Source organism: Lemur catta, chromosome X (assembly GCF_020740605.2).
Source record: "Lemur catta isolate mLemCat1 chromosome X, mLemCat1.pri, whole genome shotgun sequence".
NCBI classification, from domain to species: domain Eukaryota; kingdom Metazoa; phylum Chordata; class Mammalia; order Primates; family Lemuridae; genus Lemur; species Lemur catta.
The window spans coordinates 4765248-4788058 of NC_059155.1; the positions used below are offsets into that span (position 1 = coordinate 4765248).

A 22811-nucleotide genomic window follows, 5' to 3' on the forward strand; every position below is an offset into this window, starting at 1 on the left:
GGGGAGGGCCCTGGGGCTCCAGGGATGACCTCAATACCAGCTGCTTCCAGGAGCAGGAAGGGGAATTGTTTACAAGTCTGTACAGTTTATTAACAACCCAAGGGGAATCTCCCAGCTGCCTGGAATATCCGGGCGGGCTCACTCACTTGGGTTTGGGGCTGTAGCTGCCTCAGACTGGGCTCTGAGCAGGGTCAGCAGGCAGGAGAGGTCATCTTATCCAGTGGCTTTCATACTTTCCTTCAAGACATTTGGTTTGAATGACCTGTTACATAAAGCCCCGATATAAGAAAGTGATAAGAGCAGAACCACTCTGGATGAAAAGAGACTGGGGTCTGCCTTGAAGCCTAGGCAGCCCCCAGTGTACTTCCCTGAAACCATGAAACACAGCCTGAAACCATGTTTTGGATCAATCTTCCATGTGAAGATGCGAAACTGAGGCTCAGAGCTGGGAAAACAACTTGCCTAAGATGTCCCAGTGGCAGAGCTAGGAGTCTCTTAAAGGTGTTCTGGCTTTGGGCCTGGGTTCCTGTCACTTCCCACTGCTGTTTGCAAGCAGACCCTGAGCCTGTGAGAGTCTGAGCAGAGTCTTCTGCTGACCGAACAGCTGGAAGAGCCCAGTAGTTGAAGGCATTGGTGGAGGCAGGTGATTGGGCAGGCCAGGGCAGGCAAAAAGACAGACAGACACAAGGGCAGACAGGCAGGGAGCAGCCTGAGCTGGACACCTGCTCCATGGGTGCCTGGATGCCCTGTAGGTTTCAGGAAAACTTGGATGCTATTAACTGGATTTATTTGGTCCCCAGCAGAGGCTCGGAGCTCACGATCACCTTTAGGGAAAAAGATGATATGTTTCCTTTGGAGATGCTTGGCTTAAAGGGAGGGAGAGCTTTCAACCCATCCTTTTCTGTTAATAAAATAGCTCTTATTTTAATAAATATCCAAGCCCTCCAGCAGACAGTTCACAGGAAAGAAATGCAGAAGATCAATAAACATATGAAAATTGCTCAGGTTTATTCATAATTAAAGCAATATAAATTAAAGCAACAGTGAGATAGATATCATTTTTCACCCATCAGAATGATGTCTTTTAAAGTTTCATAATATCTTCTGTTGATAAGGCTGTGAAGAAACAAGCATTTTCTTCCCTTTGGTGGGGTCCCACTTTGTGCAGCCTCTTCAGAGGGTACTTTGACAATATTGGTCAATGCAGATCAAAAGCATCAACACACATACCCTAGAACCCCACAATTCCACCTCTGGGCACCTGCTCTATAGAAATATTTATATATGTGTGCAAAGAGACATTTAAGAACACTCAGTGTTACATTGCTTATAAAAATGAAAAGCTCTAGACACCCAAAATGTTCATGATCAGGTGCTGGGCTGCGTTCAAAAGAAATGAGTTAGACTAGGGCCTGGCCCACGTGACACCTGAACCTGCCCACCACAGTGGTTGAATCAGTAGGGAAGCTGAGGGAGAACTGGGGGTTCCAGTGGCTGCAGGCAGGTCCCTCCTTTCCCACCCTTCCCTCCCTTGGTTCTCAGGGTTCCTGCCAGGCTGACTCAGGTCGAAAAAGGCCACCTCCCTGCCTGGGGACTCCGGATTGGGGGAGGCAGGATGTGCTTTGCAGAGAATCCCTTCTGATGGGGTGGTGTGGCCTGAATTATGGGCCAGAGCTGAGCTTGCAGAAGCCATGACAGGCCTGGGACCTAACCCTGCTTTGGCCACTGTCTGGCTCTTGGTCTTTGTGCCAGTTCCTGCCTCTCCCTAGATACAATGGAGAATGGACCCTGCCTGCCCCCCAACAGGCTAAGTCCAGGGATCTGCAAGTCAAAGCATTTCTCATGGGCAAAAGCTCTGAGCTGTATCTCTTTTCCTAAGTTGCTTACACAGTAGCAGGGGAGAAGGCCATGGACAAGCCAACAAGATACAACAGGAACAAAAGGTGCTGAGTCCAAGGCCTGAGCCCGGAGAGGGAGTCTGGCTCCACCCCCATAGCCGAATATATATCATCCTTGAGCTCCTGCGCCTTGAAAAGGTGATTTTCCAAGTGTCTCTGCTGTGCCTGCACCCTGCACATCCTTAGCCAGAGCTTACAAGTGAACAACTGGCTGTGATGGCAGGAGGCCCCCCTAGCATCAAGGAGGAGATGGAAATGTCCATGGCCAAAGAACTGGGTACTGGAAGTCAAGGACAAAGCCAAGAGCAACTGGTGATAGCAGGTGAGGATCCCCTGAAATGTCCCTTGGCTAAAGCCAACCATGTAGACATGTGTCTACACCTGGGCATGTGGGTGTTGGAGAAGGCGCATGTGTGCCTGAGCAGATGCTCAAATGTATGCAGGTATATGTTTACATGTATGTGTAGGCATGTGTGTGTGTCTGGGCCTTTGAGTATTTGTGGGTTGGGTGACAGGGGAGGTGAGGGAAAGGGATAGATGATGTGAGCATTTTGTAGCCCATGGGTGGGAACAACATGTGTGATTCTTTTGTCTCCTCCTTGTCTAAGCCACCACTGTGTCTATTGCAAAATATTTAGAGGGCTTAATTTATACGATTAATCAGATCAATTCTGTCTCTCAATCCTCTAGTGCCTTCTCCTACCCTTAGGAGTAAAATCCAAATTCCATGATCTACAAAATCCTATCAGGGTCACCTCAGCAATGCCTCAGCAATGCCATATGACCTACACAGAAAATACCTTTTCTATAGCCCATAAAGGCGACCCACTCCATACTGCATTTATGTTCGTTCTTATAATGCCCCAAGCCTACTTCTTCCTCACACCCTTTCACTCACTCTTCCCTCTGTCTGGAATGCTCTTTGCCTCAATTTCCCATGGCTGGGCCCTTTGTCTCATTCATTTATCTGCCTCAGGGTTGTCTCCAACTTTTCCATCTGTCTGAATTTGTACTGATAGATTATTTTCTGCTTTGCAACTGTCCTGCCTGGCCCCAGATACACAAACAGATGATCAGTTCCTTGATGGTTGGGATCTTGTCTCTTGGTCATTGCTCTCTCCAGTAACCTAGCCTACAGCTCGACCCTCAGTGAATACTTACTGAATTGTTGCGCAGATGAACAAGCAGGCCTGGGATCAGGCAATGGGCAGTGGTGAATGGGTGCTGAGTGATTCCTAAGAAGTTTGGGGACCTTGTCTTCTTTCTGGTGTGTCTTGTGCCCAGAAATCCCTGGCACAACTTCTATGAGTATTTCTGGGGCCTCCGTTCTTCTCTCTAGAAATGATGGAGCGTGGATCTCGGTCCCTGGGTGCCTCCCAGAAGCGACAGAAGTTGGAACCAAAGTCTGCTGGCTCTGCTGCAGCCCAACTAATTTGGAATATGACTGCCACCCGGCCCAAGAAAATGGTACTGTATGGAGTTCTTGGTACATGGTGGACAGGTTGGCATTGGGAATATTGGCTGTAGGGGCTACAGCCTGATCATGGCAGGTTGAGCAGGGCCAGAAGTTGACTTGGGGGAAGGAGGAAGCTCCTGTTTGCCAAGCATGCAAATGAGGGCAGGGAGGTCCAGTGAAAGGTCAGGGACATCTGTTTTTTTTTTTTTTTTTTAAGAGGTCTCTCTCTGTCACCCAGGCTGGAGTGCGGTGGCATGATCATAGCTAACTGAACCTTGAACTCCTGGGCTCAAGCAATGCTTTTGCCTCAGTTTCCCAAGTAGCTAGGACTACAGATGCATGCCACCATGCCTGGCTAATTTTTAAATTTTTTGTAGAGACAGGGTCGCTTGCTATATTGCCCAGGCTGGTCTTGAACTCCTAGCCTCAAGCAATCCTCCCACCTCAGCCTCCTAAAGTCCTGGAATTATAAGCATGAGCCACAGTACTAGGCCACTGGGAGTTCAACCTTGGTAGTCCAAAATGTCTACAGCACATATTGCTTTGGAAGTACATTCATACTTGGCTCTGTAAAACTCTAGTTGTGAAATGACACTTTCCTACTTTATTTAAAATTACATATAAATGTGTGTCTGTGGTGTGTGTGTGTATATATATATGTATATATATATATGTGTGTGTGTGTATATATATATATATATATATATATATATATAGGTGGGTAAGGCTCCTATGCTCCCTGGCTGTTAGGAAAGCCAATCAAGTGAATCTGACCATTTTATAGTCAATCTTTCAAGCTACATTCAATATGGGTGAGGGAATGTTCTAGAACAAATGGTGGCTATACTATTGCAAAGAATACTGGGAAAAGGCAGCCATTTTGAAGGAGAAAGGAGATTTGACTGTTCTAGGGAATCACATAAGTCCCACAGTTCTGTAGCCAATCCTTTAAGCTACATTTGCAGTGCGTGAGGGAAAGTTTTAGAAACATGATTGCAATACATTTGCAAAGGTTTCTGGAAAAAGGCAACCAGGTTAGAGATGACGGAGACCTGACTGTTACAGGGAATTCTGTGAGTTTCATATTTATTCTGTAGCCAATCCTTTAAGCTACTTTCATTGTGGATGAGAGAAAGTTTTAGAAAAATGGTAGTTGTATTGTTGCAAAGTTTACTGGGAAAAGGCAACAAAGTTAGAGAGGGAGGGAGACATGACTGCTCTAGGAAATCACCTGAGACCCACAGTTCAGTAGCCAATTCTTTAAGCTACATTCACTGTGGGTGAGGGAATTTTCTAGAAAAATGGTGGCCATATTGTTGCAGAGGGAAAAGACAGCCATTTGGGAGGTGGAAGGAAACCTTAGAAAATGGTGGTTAGACTGTTACAAAAGTTACTGAGAAAAGGCAATAATGTTTGAGAGGGAGGGAGACTTGACTGTTCTAGGGAATGTATTACAATAAATGCTGAAATGATTGCCCCCAGTGATTAATGAGAAAAAGAGCTTCCAGGTTAGAGAACTCCTGGGAATAAAAATAAGTCAGAAATATCGAGTTGGCTTCCTGTATCCAAATAAAGCTGCCCTGGGAGGTCTGGCTCCAGGAAGCCACTCACGCCCCTGAGACTAAGGGGGGCATATGACCTCTGGATTAATTAAAGTTAATTCTGAAGATTAGAGGACTGGACTATTTAAAAATAGAGACATTATATTGAATTTAGAAATTAAATTTAGAAATTTAGAATTAAATCTAATTTTTAAATTCTATTTATTTATTCATTCATATATTTATTTCTGAATAAAATAATTCATGGAACTGCCAGTGGGAGAACCACAATATGCAAAGACAAGAAAAATTAATAACACTATCCTGCTGACTTGGAAAAAAAGTAGTGTGCCTTAAAAAGTACATGAAAATAAAAATAATGCTTTTGAAAGGATTAACAGAGGGAAGTTGGTTCTCACTGCAGCTCATAGATTTTCCTAACCTCAATCACGTATATATAAAACTCTTATGTTTTACAATGTATACAACTCCAAATAGAGTTCCTAAAATTAAAAATGAAAAAACAACAAGACAAATTACTGCTTTCAAACAGTTAGACCAGTCTTATTGCGGGTGATCACAATAAATGGTATCACCAACTTGAAGGTGTTGTTGTTAAATTAATTCTTATTTTATTGGTGTGTTAGCAACAGACTGTGTTATCTCAAAGAAAGAAACAAACAAAAGCCAGCCACCAGCCAGTCATCCTTATTTTGCCTTCAAACCTCTCAAAAATGTTTTGTAATGATTCCAAGCTATAGGAGAATCAAAAGATGGTCTGAAAATTGTACTAGGAGAAATTCTTGATCAAATTCTTCTTTATAATCCTGGGATCTCCCTAAGACACGCTGTCTTTTTAATGCCATTTTTGAAGTATCTTAAGAAGAGAAAATATTAAAACTGTGATATACACCAGTATCTGTGTGCTCTTTTCGAGAAAGAGTAACTTTGCATTATTGCAACCAATGGAGCATGCTGACAGAGTTCCTATGAAAATCCTTTATACAGACATTGTTCCACCTTCAGCTTAATGTTGTTACTTAGGAACAGAACAGAACTGCAGATCTTTCTCGGGTGACAGGTGAGCTTCACTGGTCTGTTCATTTCTAAGAATGAGGCTAATAGAAGGGCTAGCCCAGAGCTCTGCATGTCATGGTCAGGCAGGTCAAAGGGAGGCTATACTTAAGCAACGAGAATGGGTGAGGAACCAGCTGTCATGCAGGGCACCCTGAAAATGCCAGAATGAGGAGGGTTTTATTTTGTGTCATTACCACTCCAGATTTCTTATTCATTTGGTTCAGGTTTTGGCTTGAGGGTAAAGTGCCTGGCTGCCAGCCAGGTGGAGTGAGAAGGGTAGATGACTGTTTCATGCACTGATCTTCAGTTAATGTCCCCATTTTCTGCCCCATTCTTGAGACCCCACCCCCAATTGTCCCTGTAGCCTCCAGGTCTGGGTCCTCTCTGGGTGCTGCTGATAGGGTCAGCTGAGCCCTATCTGCCCCCATCCATGCTGAGGCTGCTTCACTGTCTGGCTTCCTCCAGCCCTGCTTTTCAGAATTCCACAGTTTTGTTGAGTTCTTTCATTTGTTGATGCCTCTCCTAGCGTCTTCTTTCTTACGGGTTTGTGTGATTTTACTGTCTTCAGTGACACCTAAGGAGTCTTAAGAGGAAGGAATTTTGAATGTGAGAGACATCCTGGCATAATGGTTGAGTGTAAACTCTGGAGCAAAATGTCCTGGATTCAAAATACTGCTATGCTACTTACCAGCTGTGTGACGTGGGCAAGTTACTTAACCTCTCTGTGTTTCAGTTTCCCCATCTTTCAAACTGGGGTAATAGTAATACCAGTTTCACAGGGGCATGATGAGGATTCAGTGACTTGCTATTGGTAAAGGATTAGAGGATGGCATGGTCCCTGGCATGTGGTAAGTTAAACAAGCAGCACGTGAAATATTTAATCCTGAACTGGAAACCTACAGCTATGATTTGAACCAGGCAGGTCTGGCACCGAAAGTCACATTCTGTTCCTCTCCTCCACATTGGCTCTTCAAAGGCATCAGACACCCCTGGCCCAAGAGCTCTGGGCCAGAGACATACAGTCTGGGGAGTCATTAGCAGATGGATAAAAATGAAAGCCACAGGGATGTTTGGGCTCACCCAGAGAAGGTCATTGTTTCCCAGTAGCCAGGGTTCTCTCCTTAGCTCGGATGGACACTGACCTTGCATCCTAGGGAAGTGAAGGCACCTCACCAGGCCCCAGTTTCCCTGGCTGCCAGGTGAAGTTTCACAGTCTCCAGTAGGTTGCTTGGCCTCTCAGCTGATGTCTGCATGTGAAAATTCCTGCAGAGGACAGGGACCCTTGTCACTGCTGTTCCTTCCATGCAGCCTGGATGGTCAAGAGCTACTGAGGAACATGTGTAGGTAGGGTGGCGGCAGACAGCCAGTTTATGGGGTTCCAAGGCTCTCCTAGTGCTCTGAGGCTGCCAGCCCTGGATTCCAGAGGATCAGGTGCCATGTGACTCCCCAGGGGTGCACCACGGGTTCTGGGCACACTGTGGGGAAGCTGCTCGGGTGGACTGAGCAGGCTACTTTGACTCTCCCCTTCTTTCTTAGGGGCCCCACCTGCAGGTGCCCAGGATGCCCCGAGATCAAGGCCATGGTGATCTCCATTCCCAGGAGTATCCTGGCAGCTTCCAAGGCATGAAATTACAGTATGAGCGGTAAGAGCTGGAGCCTGGTGGGCCCTGGCTGCTCGGGGAGAGCCCAGAATGGGGCAGAGGGGCTGGTGAGCAGACTGACCAGGAAGGGGCCTGGGTGCCCTGGCTTCCTGCCCATGCGGGGCCCCTGAGTGCTCTGTGGCTGTGGTGGGTGGGGTGGCTTCCAGCCCTTAGGCCCTGAGTCCTCTCTTCCATGGAAGGGAAGGACTGGAGGCTAATAGAGTCACTGTCTGAGATGCCCCTGACCTTACCTGCTTGCTCACATGGCCGTCCTGTGTGTTCTGCTAGGCCCTGCCTGGGACCACCAATAGGTCTGATCTTTTGTCTTTTCATTTTTCCTAGCAACCCAGAGGCAGACATGGTGGCGGAGATTGGCCTGGAAGAGCTCAATGGGCTGGAGATGGAAGTCATGAGAAGACAGGTGAGCAGGGACCCCTCGAGTGGGTGGAGGCAAAACCACAGTGCCTTGTAGTGGGCGGGCCTTGACCGCCTGTTTGAGGCCATCTTACCCTGGAGCACTGGAGGTAAGGAGGCTCCCTTCCTCCTCCTCCCAGTCCCCATAGCTCTGGCATCCCATCTTGATGCTCAACCTCAAGCATATGCTATCCCTGAGATGCTGGGAGGGAATGGCAGATGAGAAAAGGAGGAGGCATAGGGTAAGAGCAGTGTGTCCAAAGACAGTGGTACCAAGAGGTCTGAGAGAGGTGTTGCCTTTGCCCTAATCAAGTCCAGGGCTTCTCAGGAAGAGACCCCAGGGGACCTGGGCATGGAGGGGCATCTGCCCAGGTGGCCCTCTCTGGCTCCTGAGTGTCACTGCATCCTGGGCCCTCACTCTGGTTCTGCTGCTGCCCCCACGCCAGCCCACCCCACCATCGAAGAGCCCTCCTTCCTTGGCTCCCCCGGCAGAGCTGGGACAGGCTGGCTTCAGGGAACTGGAGTGAACACCAAGGGAGGGGACAAGGAAGCTGTGCAATGGTCTTGTGGGCCCAGCCCCCCTCCCCCCCCCTCCGGCCCCGCTTCCCACTCAGGGGCACTTGGGCCCTCCATAGACAGCAAAGCCCCTTCCTGCTTTAGTTTTACACTTTCTCCCACTGCCCTGCTGTGGACTTCCTGCCAGGAGCCTTGCTCACCAGCCCTGCTTTTGGTCCCTCTGCAGCTGAGTGTGATCACTGGGCGTTTGCGCGCCCTGGAGGACCAGAGCACCGCCTGGCGTCGCCGGGATGTTCTGTTCTTCACCATGCTGGTGTCGGCCTGCACCGTCAACCTGTGGCTGTGGATGCGCCAGTGAAGCTTCGCTGCCGCTACGCTGTTGCTAGAGCCCTCCCTCCTTCCCTTTTTTCCTTCTGTCCCTGGGCCACCCTTGCCCACCCTCCTCCCATCTCCCAGCAGCCCCAGGGCCATTTTCCAACTCTGTTTAGGCCCCTTGCCTGGGGAGGTCAGGTCACTCCGTGGGGAGGTCCCAGTTGCTGGGAAGGTGGAGGAGGTCAAAAGGGGCTGAGCTGCTGCCCTTGTCGAGGGCGAGGAGAGCAGCATCTGGTCCCCACAGTAACACCAGTGTCAGGCGCTGCCTCGTCTCTGTGATCTCAGTACCCCTTCTGTTCCATCCTCTGTGGTCAGGGGTTTGGCTCTGTCTTCCTCCCTCGTCTGCTTACACATTACTTGCAAGGCTCTGCATAGAGAACATGCTCAATAAAAGTTCAATGATAGCAGCAAAACTTGGTGTCAAGGTTCTTGTGTCAAAGACAAATTTGCGGCAGCAGTAAGGGTGGAGTGCACTGGGGAACAGCCTCTCTGGACAAAGGCCCTGTGACTGGGACTAGGCTTCTGCCATCACTTCAGGGGCCCTGGTCCCCTCCACTCCCTCATCTGCCCCCCCAGTGCCCTCAGCCCAGGCAGAGGGCGTCCTGGGGGGACCTTTGCAAAGTCCTTCCTGTTGGGGTTGTGCCAGTGAGTGCCTGTGGGGAGTGGCTCTGCAGAGCACATCTGGGCCAGATGCTGTGGGGACTCAATCGGAGGAAATCTCCTGGAGGAGAAATGGAGTTCCAGAGAGGGGAAACTTGTCCCTGGGGTCATCCAGAAAGACGGGAACAGGACTGGGTCTGGGTTCTTCTAAGTCCTAGCCTCCTACAGACTTGCTGGGGGTGAGGTCCTGACTCATTCCTGAGGCTGAACAGGAGCTGCACATACACTGCCGCCCTATGCACACATGCCCTGGGGCCACAGCCCCATGACACACCTCAGACAGGTGTGGGACTGAGCCTGAGAATTTGGGAGTGCTGCCTGCCACTTGGGGGCCTGAGCACAGGGCAGAAGACCTGCTGGCCCTTTCTCTGGGACCAAGGGATCAATACACCTCACTCTGGGGCCAGGGGCCCAGAACTTTTGGCTTTTGTGGGTAAGTGGACCTTCCGCAATCGTCCAAATCTGTCAAGGGTTCTCCATCGGTAAAGGTGGGAGAGTATGTTAGTCACTAGGCATGCAATAAATGAATGTGTGTGTGTGTGTTGTCGGGGAGGGAGGGTGGAGGGGAGAGCTTGAGTCCTAGAGTTTGCTCTATCCCTGCCTCACCCCTCTCTGGCCCCCAGCGGGGCTCTATGCAATCAGGGGGTTCCTCCACTCCTGGCACTCTGGAGCCTGCAGTATGTCTGAGGTAAGGAGGCAGGGCCTCCTGTCAGCCCTGTGGGACCCCATGCACGTGGCCCCTGGAACCTGGCCCTGCTGAAAGCAGAGACAAGGACACTTGGTGAAGAAAGAGTTGGGAGATTCTCTGTCTGTCCCAGAGCACTGAGGGTAATGAGGTGTCAGAGGAAGCCCCTCTACAGAACAGGGAGCCAGCAGCACCCAGACATAAGTGCTTCTCACCAAGAGAGCCAAGAGGGTCAGGGAGAACCGGCAGCATTACCTGTCCCCTCCAGATGGGCCCTGGAGTCCTGGGAATCACCTTGCAGGCCACCCCTTCCCTCCCTGCAGCCGCAGGACAGACTGGGGCCCAAGATGCAGAGGAGTACTCAGGGAAGCTGGGAGACAGAGCAGCCTACCTGTTCAAACCATGGAAGGCAAGCCGAGCTGAGAGAGGGGCCAGGAGCTAAAGCTGCCATGGGGCAGCCCTCACACTGTCAGGCTGTGCAGGGAAGCTCAGAGGGGGAGGAGATTGCAGCCGAGCGGGGTCGGGTCTGCCCTGTGGGACCAGGTGTGCATGTGCCTGCGCAGACAAGGACATGTTTGCGGAAAAAGTCTGGTTGAAAATATGTTGTGAAACAAAGGTTCACCCTTGGGAGCAATTTAGTTGAGTTGCAAACAAACAGTGTGGTGGTGGCCCCTGGAGGAACACCTCTTGAGCTAGGTGAGCTTGCCCAGAGCCCTTGGCTGGGCCTGGCTGCACCTCCGCCCTGCCCTGCCGTGTGGACACTTGGCTGGCTCCTGGCGAGGCTGGGGGCTAGTTCCTGCTCCATTTCCATAACTCCCTGTCCCACCAAGAAGGCCTCAGAGAACTCCTGAGAGGAATCGGAGCCAGAGCTGCTCATGCTGGGCCCCTCTGCGGAGTTCCTTCAGGGGCACAGGGATAAATTGTGGGGGCTGGCATCTCTGCCATACTTTTCTGATCCTCCAGCCCCTGGGAGACCCAGGGAGGCTCAGGGGGGCAGGTTAGCACCCCTGCCCAGCCCTCTGGCTCCGACCCACCTGGAGTATGTGCTTTTCTGATTCTATGTCCCTCATAAGCTGTCCTTGCACTGCCCAGACACTTCCTCCTGAGCCCAATCCTTCTCCCAACAAGCCATTAACTTCCCCATGGAGAAGCAGGGTGCTGTGGGGAAAGGGGGTTGGGGAAAGGGACTCTTTTGGCATTTTGCTTATTGCTAGTCTGTGAAACTTCCCATTGGCTGCTCAGGCTTGGTATTAGAGGGGTACACAATCAGTCCCCCACGGGTCAGTAGCTTCTTGAGGACAGGGCTAGTTTCCATTGCCTCTGCATCCCTAGCACCCAGTGGACATAAAGGGCTGGCACGATGGCCTCTGACCAGGGTCCCCAGAGAGCAAGTCTGGCCTTGGTCATCCCCATCTGGCCTTTAGGGCATGCCCTCTGTAGGAAAGCCTTCCCTATCTAAGTGAGTCAATTCTAACCACCGCTTGCCACAGCACACCTACTATGTGCCATACATATCACTTTTTCAAAATATGTAATAACATAAGTCATGCCTGAATGCATTCTCCCAAAAAAGGCAAACACTTCAGGTGTAGCTAACACAGATCCTTGACCCCAGTGCCAAGCCCTCCACAGAGCAACTCCCATGGTGGGCTTGGTGTGCATCTTTGCAGACACCCACACTGTTACACGCAGATTTTGCACCCCAGGCTTTGTGCACAGGATGGCATTGAAGCCTCCCCCAACAGCCCCTGAGGGAGGGGCCTGTCTTCCCAGCTGGCTGTGCCCCTGGTCATGCTGTGCCCTGCCCCACTGAGCTGGCCTCCCAGTCCTTCTCCAGCCCTGAGCAAAAGCTGAAACTCAATATTCCAGTTCTTCCGGCCCAGGTGTGCTTCCCAGTGGCTGGGGGAAGGTGAGAAGGGGAAGCGGGGACGTGGGGAGGGGCCCTGAGGGTGCATGGCGGTCTCTGGTGTACTTGGGAGCAGCCTTTTACAAAGGAGCTGAAGGCTCACTGCCCCAAGGCCCTTGCCCTCTTCTTCCCAACCCCAGCCTCTCTCCAGGGCCAAGTCCAGGGGACCATGGAGGGGAAGGAATTGATTTCCCCTCTCAGGCCAGCCCCAGCCCAGGTCCCTCTTCTCTCTCCCAGATTGCTCCCCAGCTTGCCCTCTGGTCAGGTGGGCTGGCCGGGACTGTGCCATGGCCTGGAGGCAGGTGCATGGGGGCCGTGAGCTGGCAGCTCTGAGTCCCCAGGCACAAAGCCCTGAGCACACTTCACGCAAGGGAGGGCTCCTTGGGGAGCTTGGGAGAGGCTGGCTCCTGGATCTGGGCAGGTGAGCAGTTTCCACAGCCAGGCAGCCCGGCATCCTCTGCTTGCCTGCTGACAGCCCGGGGTGTACGGGGCCCGTAGGCAGGACAGCTTGTCCAGTTGGCAGGTGATGCCCTGGGCATGAGCTCCTCTGGGCCTCTGCCAGCTTCTCCTGCTGGCCTTGAGCAGGGTGGGGCGGCTTTCTGACTGGAAGCTGCCAGCTGAGTCACAGGGGCTCAAGAACTCCCCTGGCCTGGGGACAGAAGCAGCAGGAGGTCTCTGCTGGCTTCAGGTGATGATGAGCCCCCAAGGGCTTGTCTCTGATTGGAGGCTGTGCTGAAGGACCCACGGATGCTGACTGTGGCCAGGAGACCCCTTGCCTCTGAAGCCGTCTGATTGGTAAGGAAAGGCACTGACCTGGGGCTGAAGCTTTCCTGTGACCACGGGTTGGTGGCCTCCACAAGGTTCAGAGCTGGACCCCATGAAAGTTTGCAGGCCCTAGAGCAGGGCTTGACCTGGGCCCTCATGAGCATGGCCTGCTAGGGAGCTGAGGAAAGTGGCCTTTGTGGGGAACCTGTCCCCAGTCAAAGCAGCCAAATGAATTGCTTGGGGCTCTAGGAGGGTGGAGGCAGCTTGCCCTGAGGCACCTGAGCCTTCGTCCTCCCCTAGGACAGTGGCAAGGAGGTGGCAGAGGGGCCAAGGGGCCACCTGGCCAGGGTTGGTGGGGGTGGGTAGCTGTGGGCCTTACCACTGCCTGTTCGGTGCAGAGCATTTCTGGGTCTCCCAGCTTCAGGGCTTGGGGAGTGTGCCACTCGGAGCTCCACGGCACTCTGCACATGAGGAGCCATGGAGGTCAAGGTCAGGGGCTATGTGGGCCTCTCCCAGAAACCCCGCTGGGATTGTAGCCTTTGCTTTTGGCCCTTCGAGCTTCACCGTGGCTTCCTCAGGAGTTCCTTGGAGGGGAGCACCCACTTCAGGCCCCTCAGGCTTTGGGAGCCTGCCCCTCGGCCATCTGGGCAAATGCATCTGCAGCCAAGCCCTTGAAACTTCTGGCTGAGGGAAGATTCTGGATCCAGGCAGCAGGCCTGGGGCAGGGACAGGCTCCCAGGGGCATGGGATCCTCTGGGCCTCTTCCAGCTTCTCCCTGGCCTCAGGCAGGGTGGGGCAGCTCCCAGTTTTGGCCATGCAGCTGAGCTCGCCTTCTGTCTCAGCTGGCGTCCAGTCCAGCAGACGTAGGCTGCATCTGACCGTGGCTGTGAGAGAAAACTCATTTGGTGGCAGCCTCATCTCTAGACGTCCTGCCAGCAGCTGGGTCCCTGGGCCCCCAGGCCCCTCTTTCTCCACAGCTGGGCCCCTTCCAACTGACCCCTAACACCACTCATCAGCAGCTGAGTTCTCCAGAGGGAGGGACGCTGGTGCTGGACTGGGCACATACATGGGCTCCAAGTTGAGCCTCGCCTGTGGCAGATGGAGTGTGTACCTGGTTGGTCCTCAGGTGTCACGGTGGCCACAGAACTGCCAGGACCAGCCCTGGCCACATCCCCACCAAGCTCCACCATGAAGTGGCCCCACAGGAGATGAGGCTGAAGGGGTTTGAATGCCCAGGTGCGGAGCCTAGAGTTTATTATGCAGATGGTCCCTGCTCCATTCAACAGATACCTAACTTTCTCTTTAATCCTGGGACTCAGCAGGAAACAACACACACGTGGTCCCTGCTCACGTGGAGGTGGCCATCCAGTGGGGACAGACAATAAGCAAATAAATTCATAGTTCCTTGTCAGGGGCTGATAAGTCTGTGCTACAAATAAAGTGGGGAAAGCGAATGTGAAACAAGGCGCGGGTTTGGGAAGTGCCGAGCCAGTCAGGTAGTTAGCTCACTCACTTGCCAAACACGTATCAAGCACCTATGATGTGCTCGCCACTGGGCTAGGCTCTGAGGATTAATGACTAAACGAAACACACAAGTCCCTGTCCTTACAAAGTTTATTTGTGGAGTGAGGTTTTCCGTCCATGAGTTTTAGAAGAGGCAGGGACAGATGGGCCCAGGTGTGGTCCTGTTGAACTCACCGTGGTGGTGTGGAAGGCAGAGGCCTGGGAGAGCCAGGGATCCCGAGGTGGAGAAACAGTGCATCAGAAGGTTGTGACAGCATCTGGACAAGGCCCAGGGCAGCAGCAGTCAGGACCCATGGGGAAGAAGGTGCTGGAAACACATTTCTGCAGTAGAACCAACAAGATTTGGGGACCAGGTGGGAGGTATCAAGGATGACTCTTAGGTTTCTGAATTGAGCACGTGTAGGGAAAATGTGCCCTTCTTGAGATAAAGCATTGGGGACGGAGGAGCTGGGGCCGAGGGGCAGGAGGTCATGTCAGTTTGGGACATGGTGGGCCTGGGGGATAGAGATGGCACAGGGACATCTGGGGATGTGGAGCTCAAGAGGGGTTTCCCAGTGAGGACAGGAGGGTTTAGGGGGGTGAGCTACAATTGCCAGGGTCCAGCCTGTCCTGGGTGGCCTCCTAGGGCCAGCCTCCCTGGGGTGTGGACAGTGTGTGGCTGATGCCAGGTGTGCTGCCCCAGTTCCGTCTTTGTCCATAAAGAAATGAAGCCTCCCTTGGCTAAAGCAGCCTGGCTGTGAAGAGTTTCTGACACAGTGGTGTCCACATTAGAGGCTCCTGTCCCTTGTCAAAGCAGTGATGAATCCCGCCAGCTCACCAGGCCTGTTGGGCAAAGCCCCACCTCCCCTGTGTCCTGCTGGAGATTTTACTCAACAAATAGTTCTCAAGTATCTATTAGTATTTTGTGAAAGTGATAGGCTGGAACCTGACCTCAAGGAGGCCGATGAGAGCCAAAGGTGATAGGCAGGTGGCTCCTGAAGCCCTCCTTCCCACAGCGGGCCCCTCTAGCTGTTCCTCCTAGGCCCAGGCACAAGTGGTCACAGCAGTGTCAGCTCCACACTCCGAAGTCGGCCCAAGAGCCTGCCGCTTCTCCTGTTGTTCTGACCCGAACTCTCCTGGCTCTAGCTGCCTTCCGAGCTGGCCGCGTGTGCTTTTGGAGCCAGATTGCTTGGTGTGTATCTGTGCAATGGGGACAGTAATCACTTCAGCTTTGCCAGATTGTCGTGGGGATTAAATGAAGTCACTTGTGTCAAGTGCTTAGACCCTAGATCGCCAGGTTCTAGCTGCTTCCTCTCAGTCCTCCCTGTTCCTGTCTGCCACCTACCTCCCTGCTTCCCTGCCTGCCTGCCCTGCCACCCTGCCACCCATGATGTGTATGGCCCTGCCCTTGGCACCATTCTCTGCCTGCCGCCAGGACCTTTTCCACTGCAATGGGAAATATCTGATATTAACTCTCTGGTGGACTAGTTTCTGGCTAAGACTTGTAATCTGATGCTCTAGGCTGTCAACCATGGATGAGATCCCTTCCCAGTCACAGTGGAAAAGGTTTGGCTTGACCTGGTATTAACTTGAACCTGAAATCAGGATGGCTGGATTGGCTTTTAAATTTTTTGAAAAATTTTAAGACTTAAAGTAAATAGCCCTACAATCCCCTCCCAATTATAGACATCATATACAATATTAGAATTTATCAAAAAATATAAAAAAAAATTTCCTGGCACCCTGAGACCTGAGAACTAAAATCTGTTATATCTTATACAGTGTATGTATGCCTGTGTGAATATATAACACACATGCAAGCATAGACTACGCTCAATAACATAATGGCACATTCCACTGGAAACCTATTTTCCCCTTGCCATATTATATTTTCCCTTGACAAGAAGTATTTATCTTCTACAATATCAATACCATTTTAAGGGCTGCATAGTATTCCTACTTATGGACTTGCACTTCTATTTTTATGCTTTTACGGACTATTGTTCTAATATACTGATTTATAAGATCTCTGTTTATGCTAAAAACATCCATCATTTCCTTTTCTCTGTCAATTTATTTTCAGTTTATTGTCTTCTTCTTAATTTTGGTTTTAATATCTATTTTATGTTCAATGTTTTTTCAGTCTTGTCTTCCTATACTAATATCATATAAAAATTTTCCTATCTGCCAAGCAAAGTGGCTCATGCCTGTAATCCTAGCACTCTGGGAGGCCGAGGCAGGAGGATCGTTTGAGCTCAGGAGTTTGAGACCAGCCTGAGCAAGAGCGAGATCCTGTCTCTACTAAAAATAGAAAGAAATTAGCTGGACAAATAAAAATATATAGAGAAAAAAATTAGCTGGGCATTGGTGGCACATGCCTGCTGTCCCAGCTACTTGGGAGGCTGAGGCAGGATTGCTTGAGCCCAGGAGTTTGAGGTTGCTGTGAGCTAGGCTTATGCCACGGCACTCCAGAGCAGTCAACAGAGTGAGACTATCTCAGAAAAAAAATTCCTACAGTTTCATCATTGTAGTTTTGTTATTTACATTAGTATTTTTTATCAATATATAATAATTATACATATCCATGTGGCACGTGTGATATTTTGTTACATGCACACAATGTGTAATGATCAAATCTGGGCAATTGGGGTATCTATCACCTCAAACATTCATCATTTCTTTGTGTTGGGAATATTACAAATCTTCTCTTTTAGCAATTTTGAAATATGCTATAAATTATTAACTGTAGTCTACTTAATTTTGTTTTAATTTCCAGTACTTATGCATTTCATTTCCTTTTTCTTGCTTATTGTATTGGCTGAGAGACCCAGTACAGTAAGTACTGTCTAGAAATGGTGATAGCCTACATCCTTTTAAAAAATTCCTAATCCCAGGAAAAAAGAAAACAATTTTTACAATATTCAATATGATTTTATATATATACATATATCTTTTAGGAGGTTAAGGAAAGTCCTTTTTATTCTAATTTTCTAACCATTTTTTTGAATAATCAGGTTCTGAATTTTGTCCAATTCTTTTTCAATGCCAATTGAGGTGATCATGTAATATTTTTCTCCTTTAACTAGATCAAGTGTTCTAATTATGTTGATTGAATTCTTTAAACCCTTATTGAATTTTTTCTGCTTTTCCATCAAGGATGGGCTGGACTGTACTAGAAGCTGGGACATCTGGTTACCTAGAGGGTTGCATGAGACCCCTGGGAAGACCCACTGGAGCAGTTCCCTTTTCTGAGCTGTGTCTTCTGAGATTCTTCAGAACTTCTCCAAGTTCTAGCTTTTATGATGCTTTCTTCCCTCTCTCCCTCCTTTTCTTCCTTCCTTCCACCAGCGTGCATGTGGTGCTCTCCAGGAGCCAGTCCAGTGCCATGTAGGGATGCAGTGCATAACCATGCAGACACTGATGCCTGCCCTCAGGCAGCACACACTCTAGTGCAGGGGTGCTGGCAAGAAGGTGGCATAGTCTCGACACAGGCTTCACCCCAGGACCATGAAAACTTGGCAAGAAGCTGTGGACAAAGAGAATGAGCCTGGGTATGCTCTTCAGGGAGAAGTTGGAGTGCCAGGCCACCTTGAAGGCCAGCAGCTGAGAGCCTGCAGGCCCAGTCAGTCACAAATGTCTGTCTGCTAAAGGGCTGATGGTGGTGATGCATTCGGTGTGGCTTGGGACAAGATGAGCTGCAGCTGTCCAAGGGCAGCCAGAGAACAATGTCCTCTTGGAAGCTGGAGGGAGAGCCTGCAGCTCAGCAGAGAAGTCTTGCTGTCACCCTTACCTTTGTTAGTGCACGTTAGATGCCAGCCTTACTTTTGTGACTCAGGGCACAATGTGTCTTATTTCTCTAGCTACTTTTAAGACTTTCCTATTATCAATGGATTTGGGCAATTCAATAATAATGGCCTTGGTGTAGTTTTCTTCATGTTTGGCGTTGTCCCACAGCTCACTAATGCTTTTTCTTCTTCTTCTTTTTTTTTTAACTGCTTCTCTTTTCTCTCTGTGCTTCATTTTGGGTGGTGTTATTGTGTTGTCTGTAAATTCACTAATTTCTTCTTCTGCAAATATGATCCTCTGTTAATCCCATACAATGTGTTTTTCATCTCAAAAATTATAGTTTTCATCTTTAGAAGTTTGACATGGGTGTTTTTATATATTCCATACTCCTGCTTAACTTTTTGAATATATGGAATACAGTGGTATTAACTGTTTTAATGTCCTTTTCTGCTACTTCATTATCTGTCTATTCTGGGTTTATTTCAATTGATAGGCTGTTTCCTCTTCATTGTGGAGAAATTATTCGCATACCTGGTAATTTTTCAGTGGATGCCACACATTGTGAATTTTACCTAGCTGGATGCTGAATATTTTTGTATTTCTAAAAACATTCTTGAGCCTTGTTCTGGAAAGCAGTTAAGTTACTTGGAAAGAGTTTTGATACTTTGGAGTCTTGTTTTTAAGATTTTTCAGTAGGACTAGAACAGTGCTCAGTCTAAGGGCTAACTATATACTTCACTGCTGAGGCAAGCCCCTCTGGGTACTTTACCCAATACCCCATGAATTATTAGGTTTTCCAGTCTGGCTGGTGGCATCAGGCACTATTTCAGGCCCCGAGTGAGAGCTGAAGGCTGTGATGTGTAATTTGGGGGGATGCTTCTGTCCTCAGCCAGGGATAGCTTCCTCACTGATGTGTGCTGGCAAATACTCAGCCGGATCCTTGAGAGGTCTCCAGAGCTCTGTACATACTCTGTTCTGCAAACTCTAGCTGCTTTGGTCTCCTCGGATTCTCTGCTGTCTCTGCAACCCAGGGAACCCATCAGGCTCCACCTGCATTTGCCCTCTCTGTGCTCTGGCCTAGAAACTCTCACAAGGGAGTGACTTGGAGCAATCACAGGGCTCACCTCCTTTGTTTCCTGTCTCTTAGGGATGACTTCCCTTTGTTGCCTAATGTTTAGAATCTTGAAAAATATTGTGTCATATATTTTTATAAGCTTGGTTATTTCATTCTGGAGGGCATATCTCATCCCTGTTACCGTATCTTGGCCTAGAGGAGAAGTGTCATATGTTTCTTTAAAATCAACTAACTGATATAGCAGGGACCTGAGCTGAGCAATGGAAGTGGAGAAAGGGGGAATAAAGTTCAGGGACCATGATAAACTATTCATTTAAACCTTATTTGCTGAATACCTACCATGTGCCAGGCACAGAGAAAAGGTGTTATCCTAGATGAATGTGGTAATGGTAGACAAAGTGAGAAGTGATTGGATACAGGGGGTGTTTTGAAGGTAGAGCCTGCATGAATTGCATATATGGAGAGTGCATGGGTATGAAAGAGAAAGGAGACAAGGATGATGTTCAGGTTTTTGACCTGAGTAACTGGGACAGTGGCATTGCCTTTACTGAGAGGCAGATGAGTATGGGAGGATATGGTTTGGAGGGGAAGACCAAGAGCTTAGTTTTGGACATATTGAGGCTGAGATATCTATTCAAAATCCAAGTGATTATCCAGAGGCGAACTGGAGTTTGGGGGAGAGGTTGGACTGGTGTTAGAAGTTTTCAAGTCATCAGCATGCAGAAGACTGGAGGAGGAAGTGATGACAGGAGAAAAGACACCGGGTCCATTGAAGGACCGAGTTTGGGACACTCCAATCTTTAGAGCTGGGGATGAGGAGGAGGCTTCTTGAAAGCACACAGAGAAGTGGCCAGTGAGGTAGGAGGAATACAAGGGGAGTATAACATATTATTTCAGGGAGGGAGTGATAAGCTGTGTCGGATGCTACTGAGAAATAGAATGGAATGTTAACAGAGAAGTAACTCTTAGGATGACTTGTGTTCCTGGCTGTCTCCCCTTTTAGTTTGTGAGCAGCGCTGAGATAAGAGATGTCCAGACTCCTCTCTCTAGCCTCAGCACCCAGCACAGGACCTGGCACACAATCAGCGCCTTGGCCATGTGCATGGGGTGGCCGAGTGAATGTGAGGGCTGTGCACTGGAACTTCTAGTCTTGGCTATGTGACTAACTTGTCACTTCTCTCTGACCTTAATATCTCTAGCCACACTCTGAAGGAATTGTCCTCAAAATGCTTTCAACCAGGGTTCAAGAGACTCTACAAAGTGTTGATCTGGCAATTCAACTCATGGATAAGGAGAAAAGTGGCCCAGAAGTACACTGTGACTGAACTTGGGCTTTTTATAGAATTGTCATGCCTTACTCTGGTGGAAAGGCACCCTCCCTGGGGACTCCAGTGTTCACCTAGGATCCCCTGCCCATCTCCATTCTCTTTGGCAACTATATGGTCTGCTGTCTTCCTTGGCAAGCCTAGTGTCATCATCATTCTCTTTTGGTGTCCCCTGTCCATCCCTGCAGCAGCTATTGCAAACCTTCTGGCCTCCTGCAAAGTCTGTATGTGCTCTGAAGCTGTGACCCCCTCCTGTTTCCCTAAGCTGGAGTCTGCAGAGCAAATCTGTTCACCTGTCCCTCACTGTCCTCTACACCCTCCTCAAATGTCTGTCACCTCTTTCCCTCCTGGCCTGCCGCTCAGTCGCCATCACCCCCACCGTGTTCTTCCTCTGGTACCTGAACCCACCCATTACAGCCATCCTTCTTGGGCTCCAGCAGCTACTAGAGCTGCTCACAGGCACACGTTTTCATTATCTACTGAATCCCTCCTCAAAACCTTGAAACTTGCTTTCTTATCTTGTTGATGTAGAATAACAATAGCAACATAGAGAATCTGTCTCAAGCTCACATCCTCCTCCAACTCCCGCACTATTTCTCTGTTTTCTCTCTCAGTCAGCCTTTTAGGAGTTAGTTACATGCCCTATCTCTTGCCTGTCACCTCCTACTCCTCACTCTGAAACCCTGTTGAACACACTGTCTTTCCCACCACTCCTTGACGCTGCTCTTGATAAGGTCACCAGCTGTCCTCTTGGGGGAACAAGTGCCAGGGTCTCCAGGCTGCCCTTACCTTCCTGCCTTGGGCTCCCTTCCCAAACCCCGCCTTGCCTGAAACTCCCTCCTCAAGGTTCTCACACTCCTCGCTCAGCCCTTGGGCTATCTGCCAGGGCTGCAGCTCTTCAGAGCTGTGACCTCAGCCCTCTTCTCCGCTCTCATGGTATGGGGGTGGGCTCGTCCCCCCTGAGAGCCTCAACTCCCATGTGAATGCTGACAGTGTCCACATGCCCCTCAGTCCAGACCCCAGTGGGTACTGGGCCGGCTGGTGTTGGCTGCAAGTGGGCCTGGAGAGCCGTGGTGGAGGCTTGAGACCAGGCCAGGGCCTTGGGGGTAGAGGCAATGGTTGGACAGGCCTTTGACACTTTGAGGGGAGCATCAATCAACTCAGGACAGAGGCTTCTTAGATGTGATGATGGAAAGAAGGCCTTATGGTTGACAACCAGGTTTCCTGCTTAAGTGACTGGGAAGAGGGAAGGCCCCTTTCTGAGGTGTGTAAATAGGAGGAGAAGCCAATTTGTAGGTGAAGGTGTCAAGCTTGATTTTACCTGTGTTGAGTTTGAGGGTTTGAAGTATCTCAAAGGAGATGTCTAGTAGGCAGTTGAGATATAGGTGGGGAGCTTGGGAGAGGTGCCTGGGCTGGGTACTTGATTTGGGACATGGTAGTGACTAGAGTCTTAGGACTGGATGAGGTTTCTTGGACAGGGTGTGGACATGAGAATCAGCAGCCTAACTGCTGTGTTCCGGGCAAGCAGCTTGAGGGGCAGAGGCAACGAAGGAGAGGGTGTGTGGCGGAGCAGCATTGAGGGCAGCAGGGCTGAGGGAAGGGCATGTTCTGGGCAGAGTAGGAGCAGGGCTCACGGCAGGGGGGATGAGAGGCATAGACTTGCAATGTGCCCCCATTAGCTTCAACACCCTCTTCTCCAGGAGGCAAGCCCTGAAACTGATCAGTGTGAGTGGCCCCAGCTTTGTTTGCATTGCCTGGAAATTTCTGTCTCCATGGTCTGCTGTCTCCAGGGTCCAAGCAGGGACTCAGAGATGCTGGTTTCTTTCCCTCAAGTGCCCTCATTAGCATCCTGGTGCCATCGTCTCACAGAGAGCACCAGGCGAGCAGCTCTGAGGCTGCTTGACGTGTCTGCCATCACCATGGTGACAGCTTCAGAAGCTGGGACAAGCTGGGCAGGGCGGGCTCTAAACAGCTTCAGGGCTGTGCACCCAGCAGTAGGCAATCTGCAGTTGTGCCGACCATTTCTGTCCACACCTGGTGGGGCATGCTGACCAGCCCCGGCAGGGAAGAGCTGTCCCAGTGGCTCCCACCACAGCCTCTCTGACTGTGGCAAGAAAGGGACACTGTGGGACACAATGTCCTGTCTCTCTTTGAGATTGTTATTTCCTGGCCTGTTCCTTCTCAGTCTGTTT

The 22811-nt window shown here is 50.0% G+C and overlaps 1 protein-coding gene across 1 annotated transcript; it reads left to right on the top strand.

Annotated features, from left to right (window-relative positions):
• The first annotated feature begins 2053 nt into the window (after nucleotides 1-2053).
• FATE1 (fetal and adult testis expressed 1) lies at nucleotides 2054-8900 on the top strand. Its single transcript, XM_045537521.1, has 5 exons — nucleotides 2054-2220; nucleotides 3238-3365; nucleotides 7509-7615; nucleotides 7955-8033; nucleotides 8769-8900. Exons 1-5 carry the CDS (start codon nucleotides 2115-2117, stop codon nucleotides 8898-8900), a joined length of 552 nt encoding a protein of 183 aa, XP_045393477.1. The 5' UTR covers nucleotides 2054-2114.
• The last annotated feature ends 13911 nt before the right edge of the window (nucleotides 8901-22811 follow it).

Bases quoted from the DNA above. Each gene is read 5' to 3' on its own strand.
- FATE1 (XM_045537521.1), top strand. From the start codon at position 2,115: ATGGCAGGAGGCCCCCCTAGCATCAAGGAGGAGATGGAAATGTCCATG. The intron at 2,221-3,237 runs GTGAGGATCCCC...TCTTCTCTCTAG, and splicing joins AGAGCAACTGGTGATAGCAG to AAATGATGGAGCGTGGATCT. The intron at 7,616-7,954 runs GTAAGAGCTGGA...CATTTTTCCTAG, and splicing joins ATGAAATTACAGTATGAGCG to CAACCCAGAGGCAGACATGG.